Source organism: Saccopteryx bilineata, chromosome 2 (genome assembly GCF_036850765.1).
Source record: "Saccopteryx bilineata isolate mSacBil1 chromosome 2, mSacBil1_pri_phased_curated, whole genome shotgun sequence".
In the NCBI taxonomy this organism is placed as follows: domain Eukaryota; kingdom Metazoa; phylum Chordata; class Mammalia; order Chiroptera; family Emballonuridae; genus Saccopteryx; species Saccopteryx bilineata.
The window spans coordinates 172,875,223-172,886,543 of NC_089491.1; the positions used below are offsets into that span (position 1 = coordinate 172,875,223).

The window sequence follows — 11,321 nt, forward strand, 5'->3', positions numbered from 1 at the left end:
CTACCACTGAGCCAACCGGCCAGGGCTCTGCTCTCTTTTTTTAATCCACATACCTGGTCTTCTTTCTTTTTGTCTCTCTTATATCCTATAGCATCTCTTTGATTCTCTCTGATTGTTTTATTTGCTCTGGTGTCTCAGTCTTTCTGGCTTTTCTGTGTTTTTTTTCCTTTGATTTTTTCTCCTTTGTCTGCCAGCCATCCTGGTTCCCTACACCTCTCCCCAAAAGTTGGGCCCACAGAGTTCCTTGAGAGAAATCAAATCATTGGGCTGGAATCCAGAACTCCTGGGTCCTAGCCTGAACTTTGATACTGCCTGCTGGTTAAGTTTCATTAACCCTCCCTGGACTTCCATCAGCTTCTTCTTCCTCTTCACCTTTTCCTTGGAGAGCTGGAGGAAGAAAAAGTGAGGGGTCTGTGCTGAAGAGGTTGGGGAGTGGGAATCAGGGTTCCATTTCTCTGATGGGCAGGCCTGGGAGGAGGGAAAGGGCCATGTTGGAGAATAACTTGTAAAACAATCCCAACTGTAGGCCCCTCCATGAGAGAGATGCTGGTATTATCACTTGACTCCCAGTCCTCTCTCTTCCACAAACTTACCTCAGGACCCAGGTTGCAATTAACAGACTTTATTGGTTTCCCTCTCCCACTTTGTTGACCTTCCTTCTCTTCTTCCTCATTTTGTTGAGAAGTCCTGCCTAAACTCTAACTTCATTTCTTCCTGCTGCAGAGGGAATTAATACATGGTAATAAGAAAGAGAACTAGGAGCTCCCTCCCAGGAAAACATGTTCACTCATGAGAACTGTGTATCAAAAGATGCAGATTTGATGTATGGCCAAGAGGGGCCTGGGAACGACAATTAGCAAGGAATAATGGAGGCTGGAGCATATCGTTTTGGAGATTTAATCTAAAGGGCTAGACTTGCTCTGGCTGGTTGGCTCAGTGGAAGAACATTGGCCCGGCATGTGGAAGTCCTGGGTTTGATTCCCGGTCAGGGCACACAGGAAAAGTTGACCATCTGGCTTGTTCACCCCTCCCCCATCTCATCTCTCTCTCTTTTCCCCTCCTGCAGCCATGGCTAGAATGATTCAAGTAAAGTTGACCCTGGGCACTGAGGATGGTTCCATGGCCTTGCCTCAAGCACTGAAATAGCTCGGTTGCCAAACAATGGAGCAGAGCCCCAGACCCAGATGGGCAGAGCATCGCTTGGTAGGGGGCTTGCCAGGTGGATCCCGGTTGGGGGGTATGTGGCAGTTTGTATCTGCCCCCACCATCTCTCACTTAAATAAATAAATAAATAAATAAATAAATAAATAAATAAATAAAGGTGATACATGACCCTATGGTCTCTGGCTTGAGCCCAAAGGTCGCTGGCTTGAAGCCCAAGGTTACTGGCTGGAGCTCAAGATTGCTGGCTTGAGCAAGGAGTCCCCCGGTTAAGGCACATATGAGAAAGCAATCAATGAACAACTAAGGTGCCACAGCCATGAGTTGATGCTTATCATCCCTTTCCCTTCCTGTCTGTTCCTGTCTCTCTCTCTCTCTCTCTCTTGCTAAAAAAAAAAAAATTTCCCAGAATCAGAAGATCCAGGTTCTGCCCCACAGAATGAAGTAGGCCCAGGTGCCACTTCCTAGGAGGCACTGGAAGGAAGAGTGGGGAAGCCCCAAGCCTGTGCCAGGCCCTCCCCTACTCTCCATCCCTTCTTCTAGACCAGGGGTCCCCAAACTTTTTACACAGGGGGCCAGTTCACTGCCCCTCAGACCGTTGGAGGGCCGGACTATAAAAAAAACTATGAACAAATCCCTATGCACACTGCACATATCTTATTTTAAAGTAAAAAAAACAAAACGGGAACAAATACAATATTTAAAATAAAGAACAAGTACCCTGACCAGGCGGTGGCGCAGTGGATGGAGCGTCGGACTGGGATGTGGAGGACCCAGGTTCGAGACCCCACGGGCTCATCTGGTTTGAGCAAAGAGCTCACCGGCTTGGGCCCAGGGTCGCTGGCTCGAGTGTGGGGGGGTTTGCTCGGTTTGCTGAGGGCCCACGGTCGGGGCACATGTGGGAGGGCGGTCGATGAGCAACTAAGGTGTTGCAACGCACAATGAAAGGCTGGTGATTGATGCTTCTCATCTCTCCGTTCCTGTCTAATTCTCTCTCTCTCTCCCTCTGTCTCTAAGAAAAAAAAAAAATAAATAAAGAACAAGTAAATTTAAATCAACAAACTGACCAGTATTTCAATGGGAAGTATGCTCCTTTCACTGACCACCAATGAAAGAGGTGCCCCTTCCAGAAGTGCGGCAGGGGCTGGATAAATGGCCTCAGGGGGTTGCATGTGGCCTGGGGGCCGTAGTTTGGGGACCCCTGCTCTAGACCTTGCTCTGGAACCTACCTCAGTGACCCTAAACGCCTGGGCAGCAGGAGCCTTCACCCCAGAACATGTTCTTCCTCCTGTCATTCATAACACACATGTACACACACACACACACACACACATGAACATACACACTTGCTCTCCTGATCTAGAGGTTGGTGACTGGGGAAAAAGCATCTCTGTGGTCAACTCGGGTGTGTATATGGTGAGTGTGCCTCCAGCCATGTCACTGAGCTCATTTGTGTGAGAGATTGTCTGTGTTCATTCATGACAGTGGCTTTGTCTGTGTGGATAGTACTGTGTATACGTGTGTATGTGTTATTCTGTGTTTGCCCATGAGTGTATATGGCTGTGTGTTCCAGTCTCTCTGTGTGAGTGTCGTCCCCAATCCCCCATCCCCCCCCTGGATCTCTAATTAGTGGTTTGGGGTTTGTTCCTTTTCCCTCCTGTTCCTTCCCTCAGCGGCAGCAGCGGCAGCCTCAGCAGCAGCCTCAGCAGCAGCCTCAGCAGAAGCAGAAGCAGCAGCCGAGCAGCAGCCAGGACTCTGGAGTCAGTAGGACTGTAGGATTGGAGCCCAAGTGGGAACAGGAGTGGACCTGGCCTGGAAGAGGAGCTGAGCCCTCCCAGGACCTTCAGGCCACCTCCTGCCTGCACTCCCACTGCCAGACCTCCAGAGAGGAGAGACCCAGGACTCCCAGCCCCAGATCCCCCAGGTATCTGACACTGGGGAGCATTGGGAGGGGTTCCCACAGATACCCATGGGATTTCTGGGGGTGTGGTATGGGACACTTGGGTCCACTGACCTTTCAACCCTCCCCCTCAGCATCCCCCAAGATGCCCTGACAACTTGCCCATATCCTTACCCCCCTCTGCTTCCACCCCTTCCCTGGGAGCCCTGTTTCTCCTCTCCCGCCCAGATCCCTTCTTTGGGAAGCTCAGCAAATGGAGCAGGAAATTTGGACCCTCTGCCTCCCTCTCTCACCCTGCTCATTGGATCCGAAGCCTTCTCCTCTGGGAAAGCTGTAATTAGAGGGTGGATCCCTACAGACAGAGAGCATCCCCCCACCCCCACCCCCCTAGTCCCTTCTAACTTTAGATCTCTTCTCTCCCATTCTCCCATTCTCCCTCCCTCTCCCGCTCCCTCTTTCTCCGGCTTGGCTTTCTTCATCTGCCTGGCTCTTTGGGACCTGTTCCCCAGCCTCAGGATGGCGTCCTCTCTGCTTGAGGTAACTGCTCCCTTTCCCCCCCAGGGCACCAGCCACAATCTTAATGGTCCTAATCCCTGGCTGCCCCCACCTCCCAACTCACACAGATAGTTGCTGTGGTGCTTGTCACTTTCAGGGGGTCCCTCTGATGAGAAAAGAGGAGTAGAGTCAGCAGAGAGAGGAGAAAGGGGCAGGAGAAAAGGAAGGAGCGAACAGGGCCAGGAGTCAGAAAGCAGTTCAGAGAGCAGTCTAAGGAGGTAGAGAGGAGATTAAGTAAGAAGGCAGAACCCCTGAGGTCAACCAAGCACATCAACTCTGAGTACAAAGGGGATGGAGAAAGGAGCTATAGGAAGGGGCAGGGTGGGAAAAGAAGGGTGGGAGATAGATAAACTGGTAACATATAAGGAGAGAGAGAGAAGGTGACAGGACTGGTTGAGTGGGTCTATGCCCACTAGCTACTCTATGGTAGCTACTGGGTACAGTTCTTTGGGGGTCCTGTCTCCTAGAACTCAGCTTGAGAGCAGTGCCTTGTCTGGTTTGTCAGTGGGGAGGGGGCTGGGCCTCAGGTCTGGTGTATAGGAGAGGAGGTGGGCTATAAGACAAGGGAGAAGGGCAGTCCTGTGCCTGTGGGGGGGCTGACCAGAGGAACTGGGCCCAAGCCTGAGAGGTGAACGAAGGAGGAGGGCCAGGGTCTGAGGCCGCCTGCCCGGCTCACAAATATTTAGCTTTCAACCAAAGACAAACTCAGCTCTATTTTGGGAGTGGGAGGCTCCAGGGCGGACTGGGCCACTTCCCCTGCAGGCTGGGACCCCAGCATCCCTTGCCTCTGACACTGGAGACAGAAGGAACTAAAGTGCCATGGGGGTCAGGGTTTGGGGTCTTGAGAAATCACTGATTCTAATAAGGCTTCCGAGGAAATCATGGCACAGAGTTGGAAGAGGGACTCAGCCATTCAGAGCCTGTTTGAATGTCCTGAGTTCTCCCTGCTTCTGGGTCTCTGACTGTTTCTCTGTTACCATCTATGACCTGCCTTCTGGGTCCTTCCATAGGAATTTGTGGCCAGACAGCCCTCCCTTAAAGTCAACCTCCTTCAGTAGCCTTGAATCTTTCATATTCTAGGGCCCTTCAGAAACCCCCATCTTTGTCCCAGTGCCCTAGCTCAGGTCCCAGGGGTGATGAGCCAAACAGGAAGCCACCTTATTCAGTCTGTAGGAGAGGCGTGCGTGAGACAGAGTGGGAGTTGTACACCTGTGTTTATTGGCCTAAGTGTTAGAATGTAAAGCAGCAACATGTGTGGCTGGCTTGCTGAGAGCACAGGTGTGTGTGTGTGTGTGTGTGTGTAAGCCAGGCCATATATGTTGGTCCAAGTGGGAACTGATGTGTGTATAAGGCTGGGAGACTGTTTGTGACTGAGTTTGAGGGAATGGCATGCAAGCCAATGGGGTGCACACCATGTCCCTTTTCACTGGTCTGTACTCAGTCAGGGGTCCTGGGTGCTCCAGTGAGGGCGGACTGCTGTCCCTGTCATCTTTCCACTAGACTCTCTATTGAGCCATTACTGAAACCCTGGTCTTGAGAGGCTGGAGAACTAAGTACATGGAAATCCTGGGACCGACCAAGGCAGGGGCAGTGTCAGTGGGCGTAGATGTCATGCCAGAGATGCCAGCGTGGCACTGGTGCTGGGGTAAGTGCTGGCCCAAAAGTCTCCTGGAAAGACACTGGACTGGGATAGTACTTGGAAAGAGGAATGTGTTATGAGAACTGGGCTTCCATGTTCCTCACTCCCCCTGAGCTGGAGATACCCCAACATAAAGACATTCCAGTCCCTTTGTCTCTTTCATCAATTTTTGGACACTTGGGTCCTCAATACTCCTTCCCATCCCCTGCCACCACCACCAGGAAGCCCTCTGTCTGATATGGGTAGGATCTTTGGGAGTGGGAAGAACTTGGGGGTTCAGAGAGGGAAGTAGCTGCTGCTTGATGGGAAACTCACCTGGCTGAGTGAGATGCAGGAGAACAGGGAGGAAGGGTAAGAGGGCTAGGGCTAGGTGGAGATGGAGAATTGGAAATTGGGAGAACTAAACAAGTTGAGAGGAGGCTGAAAAAGTGGAGAACTGGAAACTGGAACTCTGGGTGCTCAGACCTATGGCCAGTCAGCCCTCAGATGTGATGAGTGACCTCCAGAGGGAGGTCAGTAGGTTACTGTGAACACCTGAAAAGAGGGGCTCCCTTCCCCAGCTGCACGTCTGGGCGAGAGAGCTGGGACAGCTCCTTATGTTGTTGCTTCCTCAGAGGCTCCCCCTTCTGTACTTTAAGTTCACTTTTTGTTGTTTTTAAGGGCTAATGGGTGGAGGTAGGAGTAAAAACAGTTGGGATGTGGGACTCCTGAGTCCTGGAAAGGTAATGTATCTCCAGGTATGAGGGCTCATATTTAGAACCCGTCACCAGGACCTTCTCCTCAGTTCTCAGGAGAGTGCAAGCAACAAGGGAAGAAAACTGAGGCTGTGGTGAAATTTTGCTAGGGGCCCAGCTCATGGCTTCCAGAAGAGTCTGAATGGGCTTTGTGTCTGGTTGGGTTTCCCCTGCCTTTAGAGGCCCCTGGGGCCTTCGCTCCCCAGGGCTGGGGTCTCTCTCCTGTTAGCCTGGGGCTGCTTGCCTTCTTTCACCCCTCCTTCCTCCCCACAGCTGGGTGGGGTCCCTGGGTTTGGCTGAGGCCCCTGTGGCCACAGTGTGAGGGCTGGGCGGGGGATGGCGTCGGCGTTGGCGTTTTTAAAAATAAACCGACCACAGGGAAACCAACGGAGCCGGGCTGGGCTCCGCAGAGGGGGAGGGGGTGGTCATGGGGAGAAGGAGGGAGAAGTGGCCTGGTCTGAGGGTTTTCTGGGGCTCAGCCTGTAGTGCTTTACTTAGGTAGGAAATCGGCCTTCTTCCTCCTCCTCCTCCTCCCACTTTTCTCTTCCTCCTTTCTTTTCTATTTTGTTTTCCTTTGCCTTCCTAGCCGTGTCTCTTTCCTATCACCTCTCTTTGTTTATACTGGTTCCCTCTTGCTTCCTCCTTGTTGTCTTTTCACCTTTCTGCTCTTTTGGGTCGCTCTCGGGTTCTGTCTCCTAATGCCAATTTCCCCTTCTGTTGCCCTTCCCCCACCTTTGGGGGCTCTGATATCAGTTCCTCACCTTGTGCTGGGTGCTTTGCTCCAGTGTTTTCTGAGTCTCTCTTTCTGCCCTTCATTCTCCATGTTTCTTTCTCTCCCTTTCTGCTGGGATTTGGCTTCTACCCCAGCAGCTAACCAGCCTCAGCCCACCCTCTGCTTTGGGGATCAGAGGCTCCAGGGGAACCCTGGCTGGGAAGGACCTGGGCTTTGGCCATGTTTGAGGAAGCTTTTGGTGCTTCAGGTTTGGGAGTCTGTGTCCATGTGGTCAACAAGACCTCAGAGAAAGGTCATCAAGGGAGCATCAGGTTTGCACTTGGGGAGCAGTGCAGGAGTGGTCACTGCACATGCCCTTTACTGCAACCTTAAGAACCCAGACCTACCTCAAGGGTTGGTGTCACACACACACACAGGTCTGGGAACCCTGGGTTCTTGGGTTCTTTTTCAGCTTTACCTGGAAGGCACCAGGTACCTTGGCTTTTGAGGATCCCAGTCGGGGAACTGTCTAGGGTTAGCTTCAGAGGACATCTTCTTTGGTGGGATTCTCAGCAAAGAGAATGGCTCCAGTCCCCTGGCCATGCTGACAGCGGCGTGCAGCAAATTTGGTGGCTCTATGCCCCCAGGGATTCTGGAGGGCAACTCCTCCTAGGATGTCCTGAGGCTGACCCTGAGAGGGGTACCAGAGGTCCTGAGGGAGGTGTGGCCTGGTAGCAGCAGCAGCAGGATGGGCATTAAGGGCAAATAACCCCCATGCCCTGCATCTACCTTTACTTACTTTGCTGGAAGGGTGAAGAGAGACCAGATATGTGGGCTATATTTTAGGGGACACTGAGACACAGAGACGTGTGGCTGTGAGCCAGTATCATAGCCACCCCAATTCTCTGGTGGGGCATAAGGACTTCAGGCTCTTTCAGCTCTCCAAAAGGGGTACCAGCTGGCTCCACAAAGCAGGAGGTGCCCACTGCCTGCTTGAAAAACATTCTTTCCTCAGCCACAGTCCTTTGGCGGCAGCCCTGTTCTCTCTCACTGTCCCAGTGTCTCAGCCATCACTTCCTCTTGCTCCCCAGGCCCAGAGTCCTTGCCAAGAGATTCCTTACCAGGGACATGAGGACAAGGCCTTGGGGAGACTGGGCCACTGCCTTAGGAGATAAAGCAAAGACAGGAAGTAAAATATGGGGTAACACTGGGAAAATCTGGGATGAGGGTAACTACAGTCCCGTTATATTTTTCCTCCTTCCCATGATGCTCCTTTTTTTTTCTAACTCTAACCCTAACCCTAACCCCATGATGCTCTTTGAACCTCATTTTTCCTCTCCAAGTCCTTGACCGTGGTCTCTGCTCTGAACCACTCCCAGGGGTCAGTATCCCTAATTCTTACCTCACACAGGTGCTGCCTCTATCCCCAGCTCTTCTGGGTGCTATTTAAGAGGCACCTCCTGTTTCTCTGAAGTCCTTGCACACCCCCAGCTCCATCACAGTGAACTTTGCTTCTTGCCTCCTCTGTTGGATGTTAGGCTGCAGTCTTGAGCCTATGTTCTTCTTCCAAATGCCATCTGAGTTCTGTCCTGGGACTCAGTCCTCACTGGCCCCTCCTCTTACCTCCAATTCCCCATCGTCTTCAATTCTTCCCTCGCCCCTCCGTTCTCTTCTCCATGTGTCTAGGTCGAAGTCCTAGAGTTTACCCTTCTATCTGCATTTTCCTCTTCCCTTCTAAGTTGTGCTTCCATCTCTCCCCAGGAGGAAACTCACTATGGCTCCAGTCCCCTGGCCATGCTGACAGCGGCGTGCAGCAAATTTGGTGGCTCCAGCCCTCTGCGGGACTCAACAACACTGGGCAAAGCAGGCACAAAGAAGCCATACTCTGTGGGCAGTGAACTTCCAGCCCCAAAAACCATGGGGGATGCCTACCCAGCCCCCTTTTCAAGCACCAATGGGCTCCTCTCACCTGCAGGCAGTCCTCCAGCACCCACCTCGGGCTATGCCAATGACTACTCTCCCTTTTCTCACTCATTCCCTGGGCCCACAGGCACCCAAGATCCTGGGCTACTAGTGCCCAAGGGGCACACTTCTTCTGACTGCCTGCCCAGTGTCTACACCTCTCTGGACATGGCACACCCCTATGGCTCCTGGTACAAGGCAGGCATTCATGCAGGCATCTCACCAGGTCCAGGCAATGCTCCTACACCTTGGTGGGACATGCACCCTGGGGGCAACTGGCTAGGTGGTGGGCAGAGCCAGGGTGATGGGCTGCAAGGGACACTACCCACAGGCCCTGCTCAGCCTCCACTGAACCCCCAGCTACCTACCTACCCAGCCGATTTTGCTCCCCTTAGCCCAGCCCCCTACCCCGCTCCTCACCTCCTGCAACCAGGGCCTCAGCACGTCTTACCCCAAGATGTCTATAAATCCAAGGCAGTGGGCAACAGTGGGCAGCTGGAGGCGAGTGGTGGAGTCAAACCCCCTCGTGGTGCAGGCACAGGGGGCAGTGGTGGATATGGGGGCAGTGGAGCAGGTCGCTCCTCCTGTGACTGCCCTAACTGCCAGGAGATAGAGCGCCTGGGAGCAGCAGCAGCTGGGCTGCGGAAGAAGCCTATCCACAGCTGCCACATCCCCGGCTGCGGCAAGGTGTATGGCAAGGCCTCACACCTGAAGGCCCACTTGCGCTGGCACACGGGTGAGAGGCCCTTCGTCTGCAACTGGCTCTTCTGTGGCAAGAGGTTCACCCGTTCGGATGAGCTGGAGCGCCACGTGCGCACTCACACCCGGGAGAAGAAGTTCACCTGCCTGCTCTGCTCCAAGCGCTTTACCCGGAGTGATCACCTGAGCAAACACCAACGCACCCACGGCGAGCCAGGCCCAGGCCCCCCACCCAGTGGCCCCAAGGAGTTGGGGGAGGGCCGCAGTGCTGGGGAAGAGGAAGCCAGTCAGACACCCCGACCTTCAGTCTCTCCGGCACCCCCAGAAAAAGCCCCTGAAGGCAGCCCTGAGCAGAGCAACCTGCTGGAGATCTGAGTTGGGTGGGAGATCTCCAGTCCCGGGCTGCTTGCCAGCCTCTCCTGGCTCAGTGGACCACTGCTTGGCCCTCACTCCCTTTGATCCATGCACGCTGCCCTTTGGGGTGCTTTCCATCTCTCCCCTGGCCATTCTGGGCCTGGGTATCTCCCTGCATGCCCTCTCAGCTCGCCTCTTCCTCTTGCTATGAGCCTGTTTCATAAACTTTCACCTTAGGTCCTCAACTCATGCCTGGTTTCTGTACTCTGGCTTCCTAAACTCTTCCCTTGCCCCTGCTCAGAGCTTCTCTCTCCTCTGCTTTTACCACACCAACTCACTTTCCTTCCATTAGGGCTCTCAACACTTTATTTCTCTATCTTATGAACTCCTTGACAGCCATCCTTTCTGCTTCCCCACACTTATTTACCACTATCCCTTAGCTTCCAGGTTCCAGTCTTCCCAAGTTCTTATTCCACTGCTATCCATGCTCCAGAGCAGTCTTCCTTTTTGCAAACACAATGATGATGATGATGATAATTTATTGCCCCCTGGTGGCCTCTTCATTAGGGACCAGAGTTGGGGGGATTGGGGTTAGTGACCTGGCAGGGAGCAGAGTGCCGAGATGGGGGGCAGACCAGTGGGGATCTGATCCCCAAGACGGGGTGGCCCCCAGGGTCAGGGAGGCTGCCCTCAGGCCTATATATTTAACCCCTATGTTCCAAGGGAAATGACTAGTAATAATAATAAGTCTATTTATCTAAGTTATGATGACAGGTTAGGTAGAGTGAGCTGGGGAAGGGGAGGAGGTCCATTTCTGCTATGGAAATTCTAGCCAAATGCATCTCTCTATAGAAGTGTTAGTGGAGACCTTGTTAATAGAATTTATATCATCAGGGTCTCAGTTAATGGGGTTTCTCTTTTAATGGAATCTCTATTAGGGTTGGTTAGCTAGATCTGTAGAGTTGATGGGGTATTTCTCAATTAGGGGATCCCTAATATTCCCACTCCCATCCAGAAGCTGTGAAATCTCAAGTCCTATGGAGGGGGGACTGGAATGTACCCCAGCTCTCTCGAACCTAGAACAGGTTCTTCCACTGCCCTCCCCTGACACCATGACCCCATCAGGCTAATCCCTTGTTGCCATGGTTATAGAAAATTTGCAGCTGCCATTTTAGGCAGGTTCTTTGGGGAAGCCCACCTAGCAGGAGGAGGACATTGGTTTGAAGGTGCCTCTCCTGAAGAATAGGTGGGGGAAGGCTTTCTCTTGGGTCAGATTCAAATAAATCTAGTATTTATAGAGTGCCTACTCTGTGCAATGCACTGTGAGGAAGGCTGGTGCCTAGAAGCCATGAGAAAGAAGAATTTATAGAGCTAGGAGGACATAGATCCCTAAGGTGATTTGGGTGGGTACATAGGCCCCCAACCTGGGACTTCCGGTGTCCCCATCTCCACCTCCAGTGACTTTTAAAGCCGCTTCGTGCCTTTGAATGCCTTTCCTGTGACTTTGGATCCTCCCTTTCTATCTCCTGCTCCCTCAAGGCCCTGAGGTAAAGGGCTAAAGTCGCTGGAGCTTGGGGAGAGGGTAATATAATGGGAGAGAAGGGG

The 11,321-nt window shown here is 52.7% G+C and overlaps 1 protein-coding gene across 2 annotated transcripts; it reads left to right on the plus strand.

The window, feature by feature from the left end:
• The first annotated feature begins 2,947 nt into the window (after positions 1–2,947).
• SP7 (Sp7 transcription factor) lies at positions 2,948–11,321 on the plus strand. Of its 2 annotated transcripts, none has more exons than XM_066254875.1 (2): positions 2,948–3,085; positions 8,463–11,321. In XM_066254875.1, the coding sequence occupies exon 2, from the start codon at positions 8,496–8,498 to the stop codon at positions 9,735–9,737; it is 1,242 nt and encodes a 413-aa protein (XP_066110972.1). In that variant the 5' UTR covers positions 2,948–3,085; positions 8,463–8,495; the 3' UTR covers positions 9,738–11,321. The 2 variants fall into 2 exon arrangements, with proteins under 2 accessions (XP_066110972.1, XP_066110971.1); XM_066254874.1 differs by lacking the exon at positions 2,948–3,085 and adding an exon at positions 3,528–3,598.